Below are 23,982 nucleotides of genomic sequence, written 5' to 3' on the forward strand. Positions count from 1 at the left end.
AATCTGACTATCTGCCACATATGCTTAACCCATGTTATGGGTTATGTTCTGTATTCGTGACGTCAGTGAAGAAGAGAATTTCCCAATGTCTATCTTGTATTCATATGTAGTCGAGGATGTATAACCCAGTAGTGCTCTTTACTGTGAGCTCCCTGTTGCATTGTGCTGATGTGCTGAGCCCTGGAGGGTTCACAGACTGGTGTTTAACCAGAGGCAGTGAGAATGACTTCACCTGTAGAGGTGGGCGTGCTTTGACTGTTTCATGGGCAAAAAGCTGCTGGGTGCTGAAATGTGTCCTTTCTGCAATGATAGTTGGTTTTCCTGTGGATGGACAATGGCTCCTTGCAGAACTCTGGCTTGACCATCGTGTCTTCATGCTCCTTAGATTTGTTTTCTTGTTCAGTTTAAACGTTGCTTCGCTTGTGTCCCTGTTCACAATGACTACAGCAAACACTGACAAACAAACAGCAGCTTGTTCAGCCCAGTCCTGTGTTTCCCAGTTACACCAGCGTGTGCTGGCACGGCTCCCCCAGCCGAGCAGGGCTGGGGAAAGACTAAGACACAGAGACTAAGGAAACCACCAAATATCCCTTCAATGCTGTCTGTTTGTGGTGGCTTCCTGTGTTGATACCTTTAGGTGTTCCTTGTGCATTTTGCTTTGTGATGGTGTTTTTCTTAACTTCATTTTAGCACCCTATGGCGAAATTTACTTGGAAACAAAATTGCGTGTGTGGTTTTTGTAACCGGAAGAAAAATCTGGAAGGCGTGCAAAGGTTTAGAAGCCAGAAGACAATGGAAAAAGATTCCAGTGTCTGCCCTTCTGTCTCAAAGGGGGTTTTAATTGAATTATTTATTATTTTATTTTTTATTGAAGCCTTTTTAATTTTTAGGAAATGGTGGCTGTAGTCTCTGTATCGTGATGATAATGGCAGGAAATTTGATAATGATTATGGCTTTGAAGAAGGTGTTTTGTTCTAGTAGGCTAAACTCCCATGTGAGCTTAGAATCGTTAAAAATAAATAGGACATTTTCTTTTTGACTTGCGATTGCAAATGTAAGCCCTTTCTCTGAAATTGGTGTCCTCAGTGTAAGAATAAGCTACCATCTCAGGTAGCTCCCCTCCTGCTACCTTGCTAACTTTGTATGTTTTTTCAGAAGGTGAGAAAACTTCTACCCCTTCTACCTTTATTGTTTTTGGAGGGTATAAAGTCAAAATATCTGTGAAAAGTCTTTCACTAATCTGGTGGGAATCTGTTCTAATCTTTCAAGATGTGTTGGGTTTAAAATGTGCGTATCTTGCCTACTTAATATGCTTTTATTTTTTAAAGGCATCTAATCAAGATGTACTGTCTCTTACAATGAGTTATGTGTTCTCATACTCTGTTTTCTTCATCAATGTCTGCATTCTGGAGGGAGAGCTGAAGGGATGTTCTTTTCAAATGGAAATGGTGACATTTCTATTTGGTGCAGATAAACTGCTTGCTGGCTTCTCAAAAGGTGAACTGAGGGTGTTATACCCCACAGCTGTCCTACCTCTGTTGCCGTGTGGTGACCAGGTAATGTAAGGAAAAATTTCAGTTGCTGGTGCAGTGGACTGCATTAAAACCCTTGCTCACAAGGCAAAGCAGCCTTCCTTGTCCACTTGAGGGCACTCAGCAGCGTGTTCCTGTTTTGATAGGTGGAGTATATATAGGTTATGTCTATCTGGGTATCATTTACATCAGAGCCAGGTGGTAGCTGCTATCCTGCTTTTTTGTCCTTGTAATCTCCGTCATATTTGTGACTTTCCCAGTAAGTTGATAGAGGAGGGTACATAAGAGTCCAAGCAAGAAAATTCTCAGTTGTAGCTTTGGGTCTACATTTTGTGTGTGTGCGTTTGATTGATTTTATAGCACAAGTTATTCAGGTTGCTCCTAGCAGAAGCTACTGAACTCTCTTCTTATTATGCCTTGTGTATTGGTTCACTGTATATTATCAGACAGTAACCTCTGACCTGGGTGCAGGGCTGTGGTTCTGGGTTACAGCATCAGCAAAGAGACACTTCTGTAAATGACCTCTGGATCTGAATAACCAGTCTATTGACAAACAGCATTGATCTCCCTGTGGATATTGTCAGCATCTAGGTTAGACTGAGGAAGGGGGACAGGCTCCTCCCACTTAGGTTTGGAGCTGTCTTATTCTTAAACTAATACTTACCTGTGCTCTCCTTTCTCTTCCCTCAGGTGGATGCAGTGCGGGTGTACGTGAACAGCAGCTCCGAGAACCTCCGATATCCTGTACTGTTTGTAGTTCGCCAACAGAAGGGAGTACTGTCGTGGCAGGTCCCACTAATTTTTCGAGGCCTGTAAGCACTGAAGTCTCTTCTTTGTAACATACTTGCCTGCCAGCTTATCCATCATCAGCTTTCCTCAATTGCTAGGTCTTGTAACCTGTGTAGACCGCAGGGCTTGGTAGCAAAGCATGCTTGATCACTGTTGACAGGAAGACCAAGATTTGGTTGGTAGCCTCTTACTTGGCAGCCTACTCTTGTCTCTTAGTTTCTCAGATATGTACACAGCGTACCAGGAGGCTTGTCTCCTGGGAATCTGCCTGTGAATCTACCACATGTCATTGTTGTCATTCCACAGTTGTTTACCATGTGTGTGGGTAGTTCTTGGGCTCTATTTTGGAGCAGGATTTGAACAAGCTCTTGAAAGAGCACTCTCAACTGTTGTGTTACAGTGTATTTGAGAAATAAGGGCTCTCCTCTGTTTTCCACCCCAGGTAAACCCAAGTGTTAAGTCTATTCTGGGGTAGTTGTTTGGGAGGCGTTTTCTTTTCAAAAGGAATGCTGCTTTATACCTTCAACCTCAGAGCTCTTTAGGCTGCAGATATGGAAACTTTGCAGGCTCCTTAGACCATCTGAGATGTGAGGTTTTGTCCTGTGACTGAGTCCTGGTGCTGGGCAGCAGATACCCTGCAGTGTTTTGCCTGACAGAGGGGATGGTTACAGCAGCGGCTGCTCTGGGCTGTCATTGCTCTTTGCCTCCAGTAAATGGCAGATATTAAAGATCTACAGATGGCATGGGCATCCTCGAGGGAAGTGAACCAGTCCCTCGTGTGGACCCCAAGAGACAATAGAAGTGGAGTTTGAGCTTTGAATAAAATGCTGAATGCCCTTGGCCTTTCAGATTACAATTGCAGTTATGAGAGCAGGGGAAAAATGATGTCATTCTTAGAACTGCTGAACAACTTTTTAACTGCTCTCTCTCGCTCGCTTTTCCATCCAACTTTCCCTTCCCTCCTTCCCTTGGCTGTTGTAGCTATCAGAGGACCTACAATTACCAAGAAGTGAGTCGCACCCTCTGTCCCTCTGAGCCGACACCTGAAACAAGACCCTCTGACCAGATTATATTTGTGGATGTTGCTTCCATGGCACCATTTAACATTGCCTATGAGCTACTAGTCACCAGGCTCGAGAACTTCCAACTTGAGTAAGTTGGGATGTGAGAATACAAATGTAATTTCTTCATGGATCTCTTATACAGGGATTTGGTCCATCTACCTACTCTTCCCTTCTTTTTCCTTCCCAGAAAAAAAAATTATTTTTTCTTTTGTTTAATCTGAGGGTACTTTGTGTGTATTCCAGCTCTGAAAGTTTTAGACTTCAACATACTGGCATTTGTTTTCTAGGACCAACAGAGCCTTTAACTTCACTGCCAGCCCTTCCCAGCCCCAGGTAAGAAGTCCTCTGTAGCATTATTTCCTGTGTATCTTGCCACATCCAAGTGATTGATGTGATCTTTTCTATAGAGATAGAGAAGATCTTATGTGACTAGGTTGTTTCCCTCTTAGGATGCAGGGAACCTTCCTTACTGTTGAATTTTCTGTGGATATAGTGAAGAGGTAATTGTTTCAGTCCCTCTAGGGACACATTGGGGTCCTCTTGCAAAGCAGTTAAGTGAGCCAAAACCCATGAGCAGAGCAGATGAATGGTATTGGCTCTCCAGGAAATGTCAGAAAAGTAAAAACGTCCAGAGGCCATTGGTCTGCTGCACTTCATGGGAAGTGAGGTGGTGCACACCAGTTTCTTGTTCCAGGCAGTGCTGGTTCAGTTGCCTGAGCGTGACTTGTCAAGATGCAATCTTTACTGGAAAAAAACCAAACCAGAAATAAAGAAGCTGTAAAGGTGCAGCAGAACTCACACTGCTATTCCTTGCTCAGGGCAGCAAGTCAAGTTGTGAGGTGATAAATGAAATGCCTGATGTGTCTATTAAGTTCAGAGGGAAGCACATATGTGCAGCACCTCCAGCTGGACAGCCTTGTTTAGAACCCTGCAGATACAAATCCTCTCTTGAATGAAAATGCTGTTAGCAGTAGCTATAAAGGAACTTGTAGAGCTGGAAAGGTATGTAATTTACCCAAGCTGCCTGTTACTCTGTTTTTGTTGTTGCTTTCGCTGTTAGTAATACCACTTAATTTTAGGTTTCCTATTACCAAGCATCCCAACTAATCTTTTTTGTTGTGAAATGTCTGAAGCTGGTTTGCAGATACATGCAGTATTTTATACTATAGAAGTGTAGAGAATGGTGGTTTCTTTTTAGAAAAAAAACACTCATTACTTAGGATTTTATCTTTTGAATGTAGACTGTTTAAGGTCTGGCCTGGAATTAACTTTGTGACTCTGGTCTGGTTTTTTTGTCACAATTAGTAATAAGAGATTTGTGACTTTTAATTAAAAACCAGCTGTATGGAGTAGAAGATGAGTGCTTCTTAATTGGTATAATGCTGAGATTTTTGTAAATCAAAGTATTAAGTAATCTACAGGAGGAAGGAAAAAAAAAAGATGATTCAGGATATAGATGGCTGTTGGAAAAAGACAAGCGTAACAATTGAAGGAGGTGTTTTGTGGAACACAGCTCATGCCTGAGGGCAGAAGCAGAAATTGGATACGCTTGTATAGGTCAGAAGTGTTGCTGGATATGTTTATAACACTCACAGTCTCTGCAGCAGAGAACTCTAGGCCTCAGTTCCCCTTGTATTAATTCTGTGCTTTGGTGTAAGTGTGGCTTAGAGAAAACTATAGAAGAATCCTCATGGGTGACTTCCTCAAGGACCTGAAACTTTCCAAGGGCAGTGTACCTGGGAAACCAGGAGCTCAGGCTGCCAGTATCCTTGCCTGGTGGAAATAAACCATGCTCAGCTAAAGAAACCGGCTTGGTGAGTTTTCAGTAAGGACTTGCAGTTGGAGCCAGCGCTCCCTCAGCAGCAAAGGCAACCTGCTTGGAGAGGGTGATGGGAATAATACGCTTTAGTAGAAATGGGCTAACAGGAAAAAAGCTTGGGCGAGTTCTTGCTTGTCCATGCCCTTCCAGTAGGGGGCCTTAATTCCTTGGGAATGGCACGTGGGAAGGGAAAAGGGAAATAGCTGGCCCTTGCTCCTCGCTAAGGTTTTATGAAACATAAAGGGAGCTCTACAGTTGGGAAGGTCTTAGGACTTGGGAGCAGGAGCTGTGGTAGCTTCCAGTGTGGCGGCAGTGGCTGCCTGGTGACCATATGGAAGGAAGGAAGGTGGCTGGTGACAGTCCTCAGCCTTGTGTACCCTCTGAGATGGGGTGAGGTGTCCGTCAGCTCCTCTTGGTAGTTGTAACAGCTGTCAGAGTCTGGGCTCCAAGCAGTATGGGGGGACCCCTTGCAACAAGCCTGCCTCCTGGGGCAGGCACAGAAACCCTACTTCTCCAGCAACTGACTGGGGCAGTACATCAAACTTTTTACTGGAAAATTATACAAATATTGATATTCCCTGGAACATCTTTTGCCCAAATCTGAAAAAGCCCTTGCCAGGACAAAGAGGGCACTTTCTGACCTCACAAACTGTCCTGTGGGCCTGGTCAAAGCATGGAAGCACAAGCACACCATTCCTTGCCTCCAGAGGAAAAGCAGGAATATTGGCAGATGTTAGTGTCTCCAATGTTTTTCAGAGCTACAGATGAGTTATTTGAAAAGCTGAAGTGAGAAGAGAAAACCCCCATTACCGTTTGCACTGGAAATGAAAAAATCCTAAGTCCTACAACAAGTATCAATCATTTATTAATGAAACTCTTGACAGAGTTTCAGCCATTTGACCTAATACTTTTCACAGTCTGTCTTTAAAGCAACACCTTTGAGGTAAACTCCATGATGTGTTCCATATATAAAGTACAGCCAGCAGTATGGAAACAGCTGGAAATCGCTCATATCAACATAAAATGGAATGGGGTGTAAAATGAAGTCACTGTAGCTTCATCAGGTGGAAAAAAGCTTAAAGGAGCAAAAACTATGCTGTATCTTGCATGCTGAAGATGTTTATGTCTAATAGCATGATGTACAAGGGGGAGAGCTGTGTTTAATCTGCTCTTCCGTAGTTTAAGGTCCTAATGTTTGAAATCTGAGTTTTTGTGAAGGCCATCCACATTCAACTGCGAAGCCCAGCTAGGCCTGCACAGGCAGTTTAGGAAGGTGCTGAAGCTACTGCCAGGGGTCATTTCTGGATCATAACTCTCAGCTCTCTGCTTTCTCCTCAGTATTTTCTGTACAAATTTCCTCAGGATGTCGATTCAGTCATTATTAATGTGGTGTCTGATGCAGCATACCCATGCTCAGTTGTCTCCGTCCAGGATATTGTGGTAAGTCTGAGCAGAGAAGGGTAAGGAGCTGCCTGAAGGAGTTCTGTATCCTGTTGTGAGGGGTCTGTGCCCTAAAGAGAGAAAAGCCCTATGAAAGACTTCACCCTGGTGGTGGTGGCAGTGAAGAGAGCCCCTGAAAGAGGAACGAAAATTCTGTGGGAAGGAGGCAGAGATGCTGAGTTCGAGCAGCTCATATGGAGATTTTTGTTGCAAATAGGTGAACAAGCTGTTCCTTTCCAACCTGTCCATAGGGCATTTGTTATGTTCCCCTTGAGATTTTCCCTGCTGCCTTGTGATGTAAGTCTGTCTCTCCATGGAGTGGCATTGGATGGGATGCTGGTGGCTAAGGGAGGAAGCAGTGCTGTTTCCTTGAGTTTCCCCTGTCTCAGCGCAGCTTGGGGAACTTCTGATTTTCAGCAATAAGGTCTCTCCTTTCCAATTCAATTTTCTCTCTGTGTAGTTACTCATCCACTTTCCCGGGAAGGGGAGAATGGCTGTTGCTTGCAGCTGGGAAATAACATGATATTTATCCTCCTTTCCCACGTCCCTGAATAATGCAGTGCAAGAGCACCTGCAGTGCAAGAGCAGCAAAATGGCAACAGAGGTACAGGATGCCTTGGGTGCTGGCTCTGAAGCCCTGGGAGTTGCCTTTAATACTTGGGGTGAAGAAAGAAGTGGATGACATCAACTCTTGCCCACATCCCAGTGTTTGAATGGTGGAAGGGCAGGAGGGGAGACTGTGATAGATGATTCAATCTTTCAGGTATTGAAAGTAGTGGGAAAGTTAAAATGAGGGCAAGCACTTGGCATATAGTACACACTGTGAAGTGTGTGACACAACCAGTATACAGCTGAGTGTTTGCACTATCCTGTGGGAATGGTGGAGTGATCAATCTGGCTGAATCCTTGTCTGGCATTAAATTGCAGTCCTCTCGTGAGAACAACAAGATCAGTGAGTGCAGGCCACAACTGATGTCTTCAGAGCAGTCTAACTTCTTGATGGATTCTAGTTGTTTTGTTCCCTTTTGATACCTCAGCTGAGGCCTTCTTCTGCTGTTCTGCCCTGTATTCTCCAGCCGGCTTCCTTTGAAATTAGTTCAGATGCTGTCCCTGGTTTAACCCTTAGTTGTGTCTGTTTTAGTGCCCAGTGTATGACCTGGACCATAATGTGGAGTTCAACGGTGTTTACCAGTCTATGACTAAGCAAGCAGCCATAACAGTGCAGGTGAGATGCTGACTTTTGTCCCAGTGTTTTTCGTAGTTTTTTTTTTTTAGTGGCTTTTTCTATGCATTCCTAGTTTTCTTTTGATGATCCTCCTATGGGTACCAGCCTTTGCTTTTATCAGGTCAGCTGATGTAAGTAGAAGAAGTGACATTACTTATTACTGCAGAAAACTTGCTTACATTTGCTTAGGCAAATATTTTGGGTGCTGAGGCTCTAGATCAGAGTAGCTGAAGCCAGGTGTCTTTTGTTTGAACCTTGGCTCTTCTACCACTGAGTGGTGGTAGTAGGGCCTCTATAATAAGCAAAGCTGAGGTAGATGGTTTTCACTAAATAAATAAATAAATAAATGCATCAGTATTGGTTTGCTTGTACTGGAGTACTACTGTGCTGCATACTGGTGAACCCAGCTTATTGTCAGCAAGGATGAGGGGAGCATCCCCAGAAGCCAGACTCTGTCCAGAGTAGGTGGGTCTCTGTAAGGCTGGTGCCTGTATAGCAACTAAAACCTGACCTCTGGCCTTTTGGAGCGCCACCCGTGCTTTGCATTAGAGGGAGAGGCTTCATGTCTTGTGGATTCTGTCTTGTTCCAACCTCTTGTGCAGAGAAAGGACTTCCCAGGTGAGCAGTTCTTTGTTGTGTTCGTCATCAAGCCGGAGGATTATGCCTGTGGGGGTTCTGTACCTTCTTCAATTCATGGTAAGTTGTTCTGGGAGGTGGATATAGTGCTGCATCTGTGTGATGAAGTGGGTGTCCTTTGGGATCTTCCTGTGGGATGACATGGGATGGTCATATAGCTCTGTCTTATCCAGGTAGCTGTGATTCCCCCCCCACCTCCCCTGCCCCAATTTCCCCATGAGGGTGTCTTTCTCTTATCCTAAAACTGTCAGCAGAGCTGTACTGGCCAAGTTTGCTAAGCCCTGGTGAAACATAGCGAGTTTCTAGCATGGCATCCTGCACGGAAGTGTTTTACTCACAGAGATTTGTCCAAAGGCAAAGATGGTGTCCCAGTATCTGTAATGAGAGCATCTGTCCTTTGGGGACTAAAGGAATAGAAGAGATGCCTTTGTGATTCAGGCACCCAGATTTCAGCAATGTATGGAAGGCTGAAGCAGAGATTTCTAGTCTGAGAAATAGGTTGTGGATAGGGAGGAGGGGGGAAACATTCGGAAAAGTTTGTATATTGACATCTGTATATTGACAAGTCTGAGAGCAGTTTAAAGCAAAACCACACAAAGACTGCAGTGAAAAAGCCAGATCCTGTTGTTTTTGCAAGTTCAGAGAATAAAGATCAGGACCAGAGGACATTAATGTTTGATTGTTTTTATAATTGCTGTACACTTTACCTCTCACAGGGAATGCCAACCGTACCTGGAACCTGCAGCGGACAAAGAACCTTCAAGTGACGATTGTGCCCTCTATTAAAAGTCAGTGTCTTTGGGCAGAGCAATGCAACTTTATAGGGGAACTTGGCACTTCTGAATAGAAGGGTATGACTGGGCCAGCAGCCTCTGATGGAATGGTGCTGAAAGCACCAGCAATTGGAGCCCTGGTCCTTTCCAGGAGGTGCTGTGTGGCACAGGGTGATCTCATGGGCACACCAGCTAGCACTGGGGGTGGAGAAATGGAGGGAGATCTTGCAACAGGTTCTGGTAACTTCTTTTGAAGAAAGGAGATGGGTTTTGAAGGGCTTTTTGGGACTGGGCATTGTCACTAGGTGGTATTGGGAAGAGCAGGACTTGAGTGCTGGCCCTAGGAGGTGCTGTCCTGGCTGTGACTGATGTCTTCTCTTTCCTCAGAGTCCGTTTATGTCCAGGCCATGTTCTTCAGCTTCCTGGGTTTCCTCTCCTTTTACCTGGGCTCAGTGGTTGTTGCTTTTGTGCACTACATTAGGTGAGTTGAGGAGTTATACAAGAATAGCCTCTCTGTTTCTCAGCATCCTCAGGGATACCTCACCCTGCAGTACATTTGAGGTGACAAGCATCTGAACAGAGCAGCTAAAGAATTCCATGACTACCCAATGGGCTCCTACTGCCCATCAGCCAGAAAATTTTTCTTCCTCTGCTGTGGGGACCGTGGCAATGATGAAAACCTAGGGGTCTGCACTTGAGATCTTGTACTTCCTCAACCCTAGGTTTCCTTATATGAGGACACTGGGGCACAGGTGGGAATTGTGATGCGACCAGTCTGGGATATGGAATGCCAGAGCATTGAGGAACCAAGGTACTTTCTTGCTGAACTGGTTACTGCAATAAGTGGCAGTGACACATATGGGGCCTTGGAGTCCCAAGAGTGCTGGTTTTCTTCCTTACCTGCCTAACCTGCCCCAGACTTTGGTGTCTGGGCTTGTGTTGAGAAGAGTATCTGCATAAGGTGATGGAGATGGTGGAGTTTGTTGGGATCACTCACTGCTGCCTGCGTAAACAGTGAAAATCATTGAGCAAATCCTTTGTCCAGGCGTTTGGAGGCTTGAGAAGAGGGAGGCCCCTTCAATACTCCTTCCTACCCCTCTAGACAAAGGTTGGCTTGGGAAGAAACATATAAAGCTCTCATCAAGTAGCAGGTTGGTTTTGTGGGAACAGTGCTTGTCAGCCACCTCTTCAGACCCCAGTGTGAGAAAGAGTTCTCAGCCCCTCCAGAACAGGGAATCATTAAGACTCGGTGCTCTGAAACAAATGAATTTCAAGATGGGGACATGGCTTAACTTCAAGACACATTAATCAAACATTTCATTGGAACAGTTCAATGAAATTACTTAAGTGTGTGCAAGTGTGCGATCTTCTTTGCTGTTATTTTTTCTTTGTTGTGGGAATATATCGTTGTTGTTTTTTTCACCATCTCCTGCTTGACATCTGCATTGAAGGAGGTGATATGGGCTTCTTATGCATTGTGCTGATGAGCACCTCTAGCTCCTGGTGCCCTTTCAGTAGATTCTTATGTGCTTGGTTCTCTTAAGTGGTGAAGCTGGGTTTGGGAAGGTGGTGTGAGGGTCTCTCCAACATGGTGAGCATTGTAGGATGGGATAGTCATGTAACCAGTTGTCCCACCTCTGCTGGGTAGGTGAGGGCATAGAAAAGCCCTCTGTTGCTTTGGAAGTCAGACAGGTGGACAGCAGGCAGTCATGGCTAAGCTGTGTTTCATCCAAACAGTATTTTTCTTTTTTTGTTGTTGTGTGTGTTTGTTTCTTTTGTGCTTATTTTTGTTGGTTTTATTTGCTTTTTAGAGCTTGCACCATGTTTACCAGTTAGTGTCCTAGATAATCCTGCCATGGCTGGCAGGTGATGGGGTTTGTTGGGTCTCTCATGAGTGCTGTCTGTTCCTTTTCAGGGTTCAAAGAAAGGCTTCTGCTGGGAGATTGAGTCCTGAGCATGGTAAGGTTTCTTTTCTGTTTTGTGACAACTTAAAGCAACTTTAAGTGAACAGCAGAGGTCCTAGGCTAGGCAAGGGACAGGCTGTCAGTCAAGTACCTTCAGTCTCTTTGAGCCATCCTTCATGTACATGTACCACAGTCTCTGGTGCTGATGAAAGATGTTAGAGCTTCCTCACTGCCATCATAAGAGAGGGCATTTGAAGCCAGCTCCCCTGAACTTGGTCCTGACGCCTACTCTGAGAAACTGGCTTTTAAAGAGGTGGAGGAAGGTCAAGCCTTGCTGAGACCTAGTTACGGGCTAATGTTCCTGATGTTAGGTCTGTTGATTTTAAAGCAAGGCACTTAGGGTATATCTTATCCTTTAAGAGCTCCTCTGCATGAGGTATTTTAATATTCTCCTTAAGCATGAGGTATTTTAATTTTTTTAACTGGAAGTTGCAGACAACCAGGTGAATGAATGACTAATAGTTAGGTAGTGGTGTTTGTGATACTTACTTTGGCATTGGATTCAATTTACTTTATGCTGCACCCACATCTAAACATATTGCAGCTTTCTGCCTTACAAAAACATAACTGCATCTGAGAAGCTACCAGTGAGAGATGAAAATTTTTGTCATGTGGATGGGGACCACTGGGAGTTTCTGCTTTCTGGTGGTGTGGGAGTCTGGCCTTTTCATTTTGATTAAATATTTAGTGCCTGCAAAGTAGTTCAAAGCATTGGTGATGAGGTCATTTGTACCTCTCTCCTAGAGGAAGGGAGGACATTGTTTTGGCACTATTAAGGTTCTTGATGTGTTCCCTTTTTTCATGCTCAGCTTTTTCAGTCTCTCTGGTCTGCTACATATTATCAGATAAGCATACTAGTATAATTGAGCTGTGCTTAAAGGATCAGCAGTGGAACTTCACTCTGACCTGGCATTACTTGGATTAATATTTCTGCCGAGGACCTGGGGGCGTTTGGATTCTCAGGAGTGGCTTCTTGCTTCTTCAGCCACTAAGATCTGCATATGCATCCCTGTGCTTGGAATATATGTGAAAGATTTTCTTCACCACACAAACAGGAGACTGTAAAAATGTCCTTAAATATATTCTTATTTTAAATAATTTGGAATGGATCCTTTTGTAAAACAAGAGCAAGTCTTAGGGCACTGGAGAAATGGGAAGGGCCTGTGTATTGGGGAGTTGGGGGAAGCTGAAGAGACCTAGCTGAGGCTGTGGAAGAGCTCCAGGGTGGTGACAAAGGATCACTGGCTAAGGCAAGGAGGCACAGTCTCAGGCAGGTGTCCCAGGGAATGCTACTGGTGCTGCAGCTGAGGTTTAATACGCTGCAGGCAGCTTAGAAGCTGCTTTCTAAGATACCCTGGTGAGAAGTGGAAGTTAAATTCTGGTGCTTGGGAAGTTCCCAAAGAAGTTGCAGGGCACAGATGCTGTTCTTAGTATGGACCTGGAAGGCAGAGAACTGGGTTGGTGAGTGGGGAGGATTACTGAACAGCATGTCTGTGAAGGGAAAGAGGAGCACAGTTCCCGCACAGTTTTCCTCCCAGAGGCACCTGCTGCTTCTGTGAGCTGTCCTTTCCTTCATAATCCATGACACCCCCATGTGTCTGGCATTGGATGTTACTGCTGTGTCCTTTCCTCTGGGGAGGAACCATGTTCTACCCATATACTGTTTCTTTCTCTATTGTGTTTATTCAGGGTGTGTCTGACTGATGCCTATAAAATGGTAATTGCATCTTCCCTGTCTTCCGAGTCACTCAGGACATGCTGGCTTTTTCTGTTTTTCTTTCTCCTCTTCCCACCCACTGGAATTTCTCTTCCTCCAAAGTAACCCTGGGTCTTGCCTTCATCGCTCCCCATTCCTTTCCCCTTCCCCACGAAGAAACTGTGGATGGGAGTGCTGAGCAATCCGTCTCTGCCCTTTGTCCTTGAATATCCTGGAACTCCATGTGCCCCTTTGCTCTTGTCACCCATCTTATGTCTGACTTCTGCGGTTCACTTTTTTTTTTAATCTTGTGGCACACCTTCCCTTCTACATCATCACTATCTGGTGGAGGCAGTAGCTGGAAGAACCACACCTGGTACATTTATTTTGCTGACTCACTCACGCACTGGGAATTGGGACTGAAATTAGTGGGTGAATTGGATCCAAAGTGGCTGTTAGAGGCAGGGCGGAATGCCTTTTCTCCCTGGCTTCCCTGCTTTGTCCAGATTTAAATCTTCCTTTGGTTACTTGGGAGAGAAGGTTTGACAGCTCATTTGAGACAATAAAACCTGGTCTAAAATTAGGAGAGAGCATCCCTGTGGGACAGGACTGACAGGACTAGGATTTGCGCATGTGGCACGAACATGGGGAAATGCTTCTTCCCAGTGATCTGGATTTCCAAGTGATTTAAAGCAACATGAAAAACTGCCATGAGAGAGGGAGTTTGCATGGGAGCTGATGAGTAGAAGCTGGATTTTGTTCCTGCAGTGACTTACAACATCTTGTTAAGCTCAGCTCAGGGCTAAAGGGGTGGGCTAAGGTGTGCCAGCGCTTTCCCTCTGGTGCTCAGTCCATGCTCCTCTGAGCTGTTCCTTTGCCCTGTTAGAGGGATAGGGCAGGAGGGTAGAGGAGCCGAAATTGAGACCAAGTATTAGCCCACAGTGCAACAAGCAGAATGAACATGCCAAAGGAAAGTAGTCACTGGGACTTGAAACATCAAATGTCATTGCTGTAAGGGTGCTTCCTTGATTTGGGCTCAGGCAGGGACAGGTTTTAAGTCCCTTTACGTATGTGGCTAATGGAAGCGGTATAAAAACCTATGCAAGGTGTTACAGAATTGCCTAGAATTTCCTGCTGGAAAGAGGAGTCTGCCTCTGCTGTCTGAGACAGATCAAGTACTGGGAAGCCAGAGATGCAACTTGAGAAGCCAGGCCATTTCCAGGCTGCAATAAGGTTGCTTGGCTCTAAGTACTGTGCCATGTTCATCACTTTGCTGCTGACTGACCCCATGATGTTGTTGCAAGGGTGAAGTTTTAAAGTAACTGAACCTGTCTCATTGTTTGCCACCACTGGAAGACGTGGTCCTGCTCCTGCTGCTCTCGCTTCTCTCGGTTTTGTGGAGATGGGTGTCTCATCCCTCAGTGGAGGGATTCAGCAGGCTCTGTTTCCTGCCATGTTTGTCTGCTGCCAGTTCAGCTGCTGAGCTCCACCATGGGAAGCAAAAAAAGAGGGAATGTGGAGGCAGGAGGGTACAGTCCTAATGTAACCTGACTGTGAGGTACAGTCCTCATTGCTTCAGATGTGTGGGCAGGAGGCGGGGATTCTCCAGCCCTCGAAGGCTTCTGCTCTTATCATCAGCACGAGATTATGGCCACTTCTTGCATGGGGTGTCTTTTGCCTTCTCCTTCTTGGTTAAAACTATGTTGCAGCTGCCTTGCTAAAGTCTATGACTCTTCCAGGGGTATCTGGAGGTAGCAATATTTGGAGAGGTCAGTTGCATGAAGATGGGAAGGAGAAGAATTAGAAATTCAAAAGAGTGTTCAGAACATCATGAGACTTGTTCTAAAATTTACCAAGTCTTGCAGCCCTAGTGTGTTTCCTGCACGGCGCTGGAGAGGGGCTCATGCTGCCAGTCTCACTGGCAGCCTGTCTGAGGAGGCTGAATGGAATGGGTTTGCTTCACACTGCAAAACGAGGGTTTTCCTTTTACACAGTATACTCTAGAGACTGCCATCTGTTTAGAGAAATGTTGCTTTTCCCAGGCCCCTCCAGCTCTTCAAGCTGTTTGTGTTCACCTCAGAGATGTGTTTTGGAGCACTGACATGAAGCTAATGGTCTCTCTTGGGTCTGTTTGCATTGCAGGATCTGGGATTATGACTTCTTCACACCCCATCTCAGCCAGCACTCCTGAGGGAAGCAGCTATGGTGCTATTGGTACAGTACATTCCAGAACTGGGGGCATGGGGAAGGTTCTGCCTGGGGGAGGAGAAGGCACTTTTAAGGTGGTTTAAAGTCAGAAAGGAATAAAGCTGCAAGCTACTTTGGGAGCATCTTGGAACTACTTGAAACAAAATAATTGCAGTTTGGGAGGTTTAGGTTGCACTTCAGGGACAAGCATCTACATGATAAAGGTGGCAAATCCGTGATAGAGGTGCTCAGAGAGACTGTCACTGGAAACATTTGTCTCAGGTAGACAAAGCCACAGTCACCTGAGAAGTGTTGGTGACAATGCTGCTTCAGACAGGACATTTACTAGGGACTGACAAAGGTCCCTTCCAAGCAAGCTTCTAGAAGCCTGCTATTAGCTCATCAAGCCTGCCTTTAGACCAAAGCATGCCTTTCTCTGGAAGGCTGAACGGCTGTGTGCTGCAGTACAAAACAGGATTGAAGCTTCTTGCACTCCAGAGGTTTCATTAGGGAAGAAATAATGTCGTGCTGTCAGTAGGTGAACCGTGCCCTGTCGGCAGAGGAGGAAGAAACTTCTCAAGGGTCCTGCTAATCTGAGATGATGGGAAATTACTTCCTTTGCCAGAGTATTTCTAAGTCTCCTCCTTACAGCAGTTTCCCCTCCTGTGAGGGTGTTGGCGTTGAATAGCTCAGTGGGCTTTGGGAAAGTCCTTGAATTTGACACCTTGTGGACCCACATTGCAGGGTGAGGCTGTGCAAGTGCAGGGCAGTGTGAGGCAGCTGCTCAAGTGAGTAGAGCAGCTCTGGGTAATTTTTCGTCCCTGTTCAGGATTCATTTGCTCACTGTTGTGTAATAACAACCCTGACTCTCCAAATACCATCCAGTTGTTGGACTGTGAAGGTGTGGTATCTCTCAATGCCTGACAAAGAAACACGGAACTGTTTTTTCATGAAGTTTGGGAAAAATTCAGGAAGATTTAAGTCCTGCAGTAGAGTTGAGGGCTTCAGCACCACCCTTCCCTCCCCCCCCCCTCCCCAATTACCAAGGAAATGCTTTAAAAGCATTTGGGAAATGGGGAAGAAACTTGTGTTCTGCCTGTGCCAGCATGGGCAAGGGGCTGGAGGCTTGGCCAGCCTGTGAGAAGTGCAGGCGGATCCTGCTGACCCACAGGTGACTGATACTGTGAATGCAATGGGAGCAAAGTTGGTGCTCTGCTTGCTTTGAAAAATTGCCTTACTTCTTCTTTGGGTTTTGTTCTACAATATTTTTAGACAAGCGTATATATATAAATCTTACATAAAATCTGAAGGTTAACTAGGTCAGTGTGATTTTGACCCCTAACAGTCTGCTGCTTTCACTAGAGCTTTTAGGCTTGTCTCAGAATTCCAGATTTCAGAGCCCAGAGGGGGATGTGATGGTCCTTAAAAGTGCTCTTAGATTATAATTTGATACTTTTAGGAAGGTTTGGGATCATGGAAAAACTTGTTCCTTGAAATGACCGTATCAAATTGAGCACAGCTGGTATCTGGGACAGCTTTATTCTTGCTGTGCATAGAGGGATTCAGCCTTTACCCTACCTGTTTCCTTCTCCCCACTCTGGTCCAGATGAGTCAAGCTCCAGTGGTGGACGTCAGATGTCCTCCCCTGAGCACAGGCCACCAGCTGGTTCTGACACAGACAGCTCTGTGGAGGAGGAGAGTGACTTCGACACCATGCCAGAAATTGAAAGTGATAAGAACATCATTCGCACCAAGGTATGGCTGGTACTGCAACTGTGGCCCTGGTGCTGGGCCATGGGCACATCCAGGCGAGGACCAGCACTAGTCACTTACCAGGATTTTGAAGTTTCCTTTTCCCTGTTAGGTGGATTTAATCTCCTAAAGCTGAATGTGCTTCTTAGCGTTTTGTTTTTTTTCAGTCACTGGAAGTTTTCCTGCTGTGCTAAGTGTTCTGCTGAAATGAGTGATTTAATATGGAAAATCAGAATGTATTGGGGACTATTGAGAAAGGAGGAAGAATCCCAGAGAGTGTCCCAGAAAGTCCAAGGAGGTGTGACAGATAGTGAGAAAATAATCTGCAATAATAGGTAGTTAATCTGGTACAAGTAGTGTGACTACAGTGGATGTAGACAGGGGCTTTAAGCTAGCAGCTCTCAAACTGCCTCCTTTTGTCATCCTGCACTGTTTTGTGTGTCTGGAGCCATTCCTGGAGGTCAGAGGATTTTGCAGAACTCAACTCCATAGAATCAAGGGACACAACAATCTCACTGAATAAAAACAGTCCAAATAGTACCAAGCTGCACATTGTCTGAATATGTAAGGATCTTTTACTGGCTTCTGTAATCTTCATTAGTTTTCTTCTGTTTTCTTCCCTTTTCCCCCATCCATTAATGTTTTAGGTGTTCCTTTATCTATCAGACTTGTCTAGGAAGGATCGAAGGATTGTCAGCAAAAAGTACAAAATCTATTTCTGGTAAGGAGAAGGCAAACTGGTAAGACCCAAGCTCTGAAAACTGTCTCTAGTTGTGGAGTTTGTCCACCTGCCCTTCTTAACTGCGCTTTGGAGGTGGGGATATTCTTTGAACCATCCTGTTACACTTTCTCACCCTGTTCCAACCAGTAAGTGCAAATCCCACATACCTCAAATAATATTTGTGGACCAGCGCACACATGATCCTGGCAATGGATTCTGTTTTGCATCGTTGCTTTTAAGCGTGGTAACAACTGGTGTGCTGGAACATAGTGGGGAAGGGGAGAAACTGACACTCAAACACAGGAGCTTGTGGTCAACATCCTGGCTTTTCTTGTGCTCTTAGTATTTGCCTCGTTTGCACTAGCACATGTGCTCTTCAGCTTCAGGAGAGCATAATGAGCTCATAACCCCGGAGAGCGGGATCTGTACCCTTGGGCACTGAAGTGTACATGTTCCTCCACAAGCACCCTGGGCCTCTGTCCCAGGTGTGCACTTGTTGTTTTGGTGTGTGTAACTGCTGCTGCTCTCTCCTCTCTGCAGGAACATCATCACCATTGCAGTGTTTTATGCCCTGCCGGTCATCCAGCTTGTCATCACTTACCAGACGGTGCGTTTGACTCTGTGGCTGTCCCCTCTTGCCTTTAAATTTGCTCTGTGGTTGCGCTGTGTAAAGATGACAGTTGCAGTGAAACTGGGATCACCCAGGAATTCTGCTCTGAGTGACAGTTTACCTTAGCTGCTCTCTCTGGACTGTGTGTTACTGCACGCTTGGCTTGCTCAGCTTGCAGTTCTGCTATTTCTGCTTAGGAAGTTGGAGTCCAGCTGTTTTCCTGCTCAACTGATGTCTCATTTGGGTCCTGTTTCATTTTAGAGACAGGAGGAATCTGCTGTTATCTGTAAAAGACAACTGTAAGCAAGTAGGGTTTGCTGTGATACAAGTGATTTCTCCTCCCTTCTCCCCACCCTTGCTATCCTGCTGTTAATCAGATGTCTGCAAGAGAATCTGTTAGTGGTGGGGTTGAGAGCACACAATGTTACCTCTGAAGACTGTTGTCAGGTTTGTGGCCTTTGCCAACGCCTTGTCCCACCCTAAAAGCTTCACTAGCAGATGTCAGTACTCCCCTGTGTGAGTGCTAGAGCTGGGCTGTGTCCTGTTATACCTTGTGTACATGCAGTGTTTGCACGAAGCAAACCCCCAAGAGAAGAGAGTATTTGCTAATGTTGGGTTTCCCACCTCCTCTCTGTCCAGGTAGTAAATGTGACTGGCAATCAGGACATCTGCTACTACAACTTTCTGTGTGCTCATCCCCTTGGGGTGCTGAGGTGAGTGAGCCCTATGGTCACTGCATTATTGTCTTATGCGTCTCGAGTGTTTGTGCTATGCCCACGTCAGGATTTTATCCTTGTCAGGCTCACAGTAACTGTGTTGATAGGACCACTGGGAGTTTAGGACTCTGAGCTTTCTGTTTTTCTCAGCAGTGGCACTTTACTGCTTAAGACACATGCACCCAGGAACATATGGCACCTGGGTGCCCCTACCAAATCTATGACGCAGCAATGACGTGCTCCTGTGCTCTATTGGATGCTCTCACTTGTATCCAAGGAGCAGTAGCTCTGCAAAGAAGTTCAGATCAGTCCTTTCAGTGCAGCATTTCTCTAAATTAACGTGAGAGTGCAAAGAAAGTCCAGAGTTGGGCATCTCTCAGAGGAAGTGCTAAATTCACTGGGGTAAGTGAGCTACTCGACCTACAATTGACATCCAGAGAGTCAAACTGGCAGTTTGGCAGCTGCTGAGGTGGAGGATGGTGGAGTGGAAGCAAAATGGATTCAGCTTATCATGGCCCAGGATTCAGCTTTCTGCTGCTGTGCTGCCTTTGTCTTAAACCTTCTTCTTTCCTGCAGTGCCTTCAACAACATCCTCAGCAATGTGGGCCACATGATGCTGGGCTTTCTCTTCCTCCTCATTGTGTTGCGCAGGGACATTCTCCACCGTCGGGCCATGGAGATGAAAGATATCTATACCCTGGTAGGAAGCATGATTGCATGGGGCTGAGTGCAGGGAGGGAAGACAGGATGAACTCAAAAAACAGAGTGATACACAATGTGTTTCCGTTTGCCTTCCATACTGGAGAATTGAATCCTCCTCTTTTTAGCTCCTATGCAAAAGGGTATAGGTGAGATGCTTATGTTCTTGCACACCCCGGTATTTTGCTACATACAGTATGTCCACACTGCTGTGGTGATCCAGCCTGGGCTTACGAACACAAGGGGGTTAATAGAGGAACAACTCCCATGGCCATGGCTTGTCCACTCGTGCTCACTGTGGAGGAACTGGGGCAGTAGGAGTGTCCCAAGATGCTTTAGTTATAGTGAAGTAGTTGATTTGTCTTATACAGTTAAGAGTTATTTCTTGGCACTCTTGTTAGCAAGAGGGGATAGAGATACCTATGATAACTCAGAGGAATTTGGCTGCCTCTACTCTGAAGCAGAGCTGCTTGTAGCCAGAGCTTCTGCAGACTCTTCTGAAAGAGGATGGAGAAATCTGCAGCCTCGTGGGCAGTGGTGCTGGTGGTTCTGGAGACAAACAGCTCTGTTTTCATTGTCTTGGTAGCAAGTAATGGCCTTAGCAGTTGTAAGGGTCTGCTGCTTGTGGTTTTCAGATGATACCTTGGCCAAATTGTGATGGAAGTGCCCTCTGATGGGCTCTGCTCCTCAGGTGCTTCTAACCCTACTGACCACAAGAACAATTCTGGGGCCCCAGTCCTCTCTCAGTTTTGGGCAGGATGTAGTATGGCATGAGGTACAGGACAGAGATTTTCAGTCTCACAATGTTGGTACGAAGACACTGAGGTCTTCAGACCAGAAGTTTCAGCATGGTTAGCTTGAGTTTGCTGCCTGTGGCTTCACTGGCTGTGCCATGTGACTAAATCCAGAGCCTGTGGTTGTGCACAGCACACTGTGCTGCACTGCAGACTAAAGGACATGCGTAGGAGTTAGGAAGGATGAAGTGGAAGCTCACCTGTCATCAGGACAGTGAGGGTACTTACTCTGCAGATCTGTTCTCTTCCAGGACTATGGGATCCCAAAGCATTTTGGTCTCTTTTATGCTATGGGCATCGCTCTGATGATGGAAGGGGTGCTCAGTGCCTGTTATCATGTCTGCCCTAATTACTCCAATTTCCAGTTTGGTAAGCTTTCTCTTTTTGAGCTGGAGCTAGGAATTGCAATGCTTTCTCTCCTGCTGAGTTACTGACTTTTCCCATCCCTCTACCCTTGCAAACCTCCCTGGAGACTGCCTGTTTCAAAGCTCAGTCAGGAGGCAGTGAGGCTTTTGATTCTGGGGACTAACACATGTCAGCCTCCTCTCCAGTCCTTAGGACTCTGGTAGTGCAGTGCTGGCAGGATCTCACATTGGTTTTGCAGCTCAGTGCTTGAAAGTAATAAGTGCACAGCCTGAGGAGCAGAGTGTTCAAGCCTAGGAAGCCTCTGTGACATCTCAGTGGAAATTTTGCTCTGTGGGCTCCTTCCTGGGGAAGAGAAGACTCAGACAGAATCTTGTCTATGAGTGTGAATACCTGATGAGAGAGAACAAAAATGAATGAGCCAGGCTCTTTTCCCTTTGAGGGTGGTCACAGACTGAACAGATTGCCTGGAGAGGTTGGGAATTCTTCTGTGGAGATATTCGAAGCCTGACTGGACATGGTCCTTGACAACCCTCTCATAGCTGACTTTGCTTTAGCAGGGGTTGTTGGACCAGATGACCTCCAGAGGTTACTTCCAGCCTGCACCATTCTTTGATTGCCTCTGCTGCACTGTGGGCACCTATTTTCTGATCCCCTTTAGTTTTTGTTGCCTCAGAGCACGGTACATGTGCTGCAAGATGGCAGAGCACGAAGTGCTGTACAATGTAGTGCAGCATCAGGGATTTGTGCCTGCCAACCTTGGGATTGGCCCTGCTGCTGCACTATTTATATGCACTCAGAGGAGCTTTCTCAGCCCACTGGCTGTACCTGTTTTCACTGTTTGTTGTGATCCCTCCACAGACACCTCCTTCATGTACATGATCGCAGGACTGTGCATGCTCAAGCTCTACCAGACCCGCCACCCAGACATCAATGCCAGTGCCTACTCTGCCTATGCCTCGTTTGCTGTGGTGATCTGTCTGGCTGTCCTTGGAGTGGTATGGCTCCCTCTTACCTGCTTCTCTGGGAAGGAGATGGTGTGACTGGGAACATAGCTTAAGTGGGGAAAGCAGGAGAGTAGGATAAGAGTGTGTTAAGCAGCTGTCGGTATTTGAATTCTCAGTTCCCTTGGGTTTTCCTCCTCTCTTCCCCTGGGCTTTCAGGAGGGGGAAGAGCAGAGCAGTTTCTTCTAGGTGGGGTCTTTTTTGGACTTTTGCTACCACATACCATCCTTCTCAAGAGAAGAACTTCACACATCCAGATGTCCATGTCCCATCATGCAGATGGCCTTCCTGTGAGGTTACTTACATTGCTGGGGACCAGGGTGAGGCTGGATGAGCTTCCAGGACAAGTATCCGATACCTAACTGCTTGTGCCTATTTCTCCCCTGCGGAAAACTCCATGTTGCTGGGCACAGCTCCTGCAGTTGACCTTGCAATCTTTGGAGAAGTGGGGGCTGAGGATAATGTCTGAGGAGCTCCCAGGTAAATGTGTGGAGTACCTGCCTATGGAAGGGCACTGTAGCAAAAAGAATCAACCAGAGTTGCTGGACTGGTACAGGGCTTTGCCCGTTAGCTCACAGCATTGCAAATATTGAGCTGGGCTCACCTGAGTCCCCATCCTGTCCTTTACTTTGGAGGTCTCTGCTTCCCTTCTTTTGAAGGGCTCATTTTTGTTCATCAGTAACCAGGCAAAATCCATTGAATTCTTGCTCTGAACGAGCAGCTAGGTCCCACTGGGCTGTAAGCCCCTCACTACCACACATAATGTGGAATACCAATTGATACTGCAAAGGTCTCTGGGTAAGAGACTCTGGGATAAGGCATGCAGGAGCAGCTGGTGAACTTGGGACTTCCCAAGAATCTCTTGATAGGTGTGGTAGATCTTGACAGCCAGGTTCAAAACACTGGAGCTTTATTATGGATTGCTGTATCTTGAGGGATGCTTTGAAGCTATTCAGTGGAGCATATAAGCTACATCTCCCTTGTTTGGTTCATGTAGAGGTGGCTTTTCTGCTTGCTTTTTGGTGGTGTCGGGGCTTTTTTTGTTTGGTTTTTTTTCCCCACACACGTAAAGGGGAAAGTTCATGCAAGTGCTTTGCCCCAGAAAAAGGGAGTGCTCACAGCCAGATAGATCAGAGTTTCTGGACTCCTTAATGTATGACTGAAAGATTAAGGTTTTAATAAAGCTTTAACGTGCACTTGTAGGTCCCTTCCAGTCCTTAAATAAAATGAAAATATACAGTAGGAGCAGTTGCCTGCAGAGCGGTTTTCTCCTTTTTGTTCTACAGTACACTTATTAAAGTAATGGTTCCCTTACTGCCTTTGTGAAAATACAGCTCCTGGCCAGAGAGCTGTTGCCCAGCTCAGCAGAAAGAGCTCACCTGGCCTGGGTGTCCCTGCATTTCTACTCCCTGGGCCAGCTGCAGCCCTTCCAAGCTGTTGCTCTTATCTGAAGGAGCATTCAGACAGAATGGTCTCCTCTCCAGAATGCTGAGCTCCTTTTGCTTCTCTGGACTTTGTTTTGAACTCATAGATATGTTTTCAAGTGGGAAGATTTAGGAGGTTCTTTTCTGTATTCAGTGAGGTTATCTAATGACCCATGGTGATATAAGACGAGAAGGGATTGTCCTGATGCACAGGGCTCGGTTTGCTTTTAACGTGTCTTTGCTTTCAGGTGTTTGGGAAAAATGACATGTGGTTTTGGGTTGTTTTCTCAATAATCCATGTTTTGGCCTCGTTGGCTCTCAGCACCCAGATCTACTACATGGGCCGCTTCAAGATGGGTAAGTGCTGTGACTGATCCATCTTCTCCTGGGTGTGCAGGTGCCTCCTGTCATCACCTGTGTGTCACCTGTGCAATGTGTCTGTCAGCACAGTCCTGTGGCCTGTGTTCTAGGTTACCCTGTCCTCTCATCCATCTGATGCCCTTCCTGGCCTCTGAAATCCTTGTGCTACTGCTTCCCAGACCAATGGGTCTGTGGAGGCTGGAGAGCTGGGATTTGAGGGAGCCTGTCCTTCAGCTATAGCTTTCCCTAGTGCACGCTCCCTAGTGCTGTGCTCAGAGCAGAGAGCTACACTCTGTCATAGGGTGAGGGGGAGAGGGTCTGGTGGGGAAAACTGTGCTCTGCTTACAAACATATTTCTCCTTCTTCTGCTTCTGTTTGCCTCAGATGGCCCTGACTCAGGTAACTGTCTGCAGC

General features: G+C 46.0%; 1 protein-coding gene across 3 annotated transcripts in view; it reads left to right on the forward strand.

Annotated features, from left to right (window-relative positions):
• The window catches only part of SIDT1 (SID1 transmembrane family member 1), a 42,182-nt gene that overhangs the window by 12,200 nt on the left and 6,000 nt on the right, over nucleotides 1-23,982 (forward strand). For 2 of the 3 annotated variants that reach the window (XM_027653297.1, XM_027653298.1), the window contains exons 2-20: nucleotides 2,223-2,344; nucleotides 3,303-3,473; nucleotides 3,673-3,718; nucleotides 6,543-6,644; nucleotides 7,786-7,869; nucleotides 8,472-8,565; nucleotides 9,222-9,293; nucleotides 9,666-9,759; nucleotides 11,194-11,237; nucleotides 15,081-15,152; nucleotides 16,732-16,880; nucleotides 17,525-17,598; nucleotides 18,139-18,205; nucleotides 18,848-18,921; nucleotides 19,501-19,624; nucleotides 20,669-20,786; nucleotides 21,642-21,778; nucleotides 23,457-23,565; nucleotides 23,953-23,967. In XM_027653297.1, coding sequence (XP_027509098.1) covers nucleotides 2,223-2,344; nucleotides 3,303-3,473; nucleotides 3,673-3,718; nucleotides 6,543-6,644; nucleotides 7,786-7,869; nucleotides 8,472-8,565; nucleotides 9,222-9,293; nucleotides 9,666-9,759; nucleotides 11,194-11,237; nucleotides 15,081-15,152; nucleotides 16,732-16,880; nucleotides 17,525-17,598; nucleotides 18,139-18,205; nucleotides 18,848-18,921; nucleotides 19,501-19,624; nucleotides 20,669-20,786; nucleotides 21,642-21,778; nucleotides 23,457-23,565; nucleotides 23,953-23,967 — 1,768 coding nt within the window. The remainder of the gene's footprint in view (nucleotides 1-2,222; nucleotides 2,345-3,302; nucleotides 3,474-3,672; nucleotides 3,719-6,542; nucleotides 6,645-7,785; nucleotides 7,870-8,471; nucleotides 8,566-9,221; nucleotides 9,294-9,665; nucleotides 9,760-11,193; nucleotides 11,238-15,080; nucleotides 15,153-16,731; nucleotides 16,881-17,524; nucleotides 17,599-18,138; nucleotides 18,206-18,847; nucleotides 18,922-19,500; nucleotides 19,625-20,668; nucleotides 20,787-21,641; nucleotides 21,779-23,456; nucleotides 23,566-23,952; nucleotides 23,968-23,982) is intronic. The other variant, XM_027653299.1, reaches the window with a different exon arrangement.

This window comes from Corapipo altera, unplaced genomic scaffold, assembly GCF_003945725.1.
Source record: "Corapipo altera isolate COAL_440 unplaced genomic scaffold, ASM394572v1 61, whole genome shotgun sequence".
Taxonomy (NCBI): Eukaryota; Metazoa; Chordata; class Aves; order Passeriformes; family Pipridae; genus Corapipo; species Corapipo altera.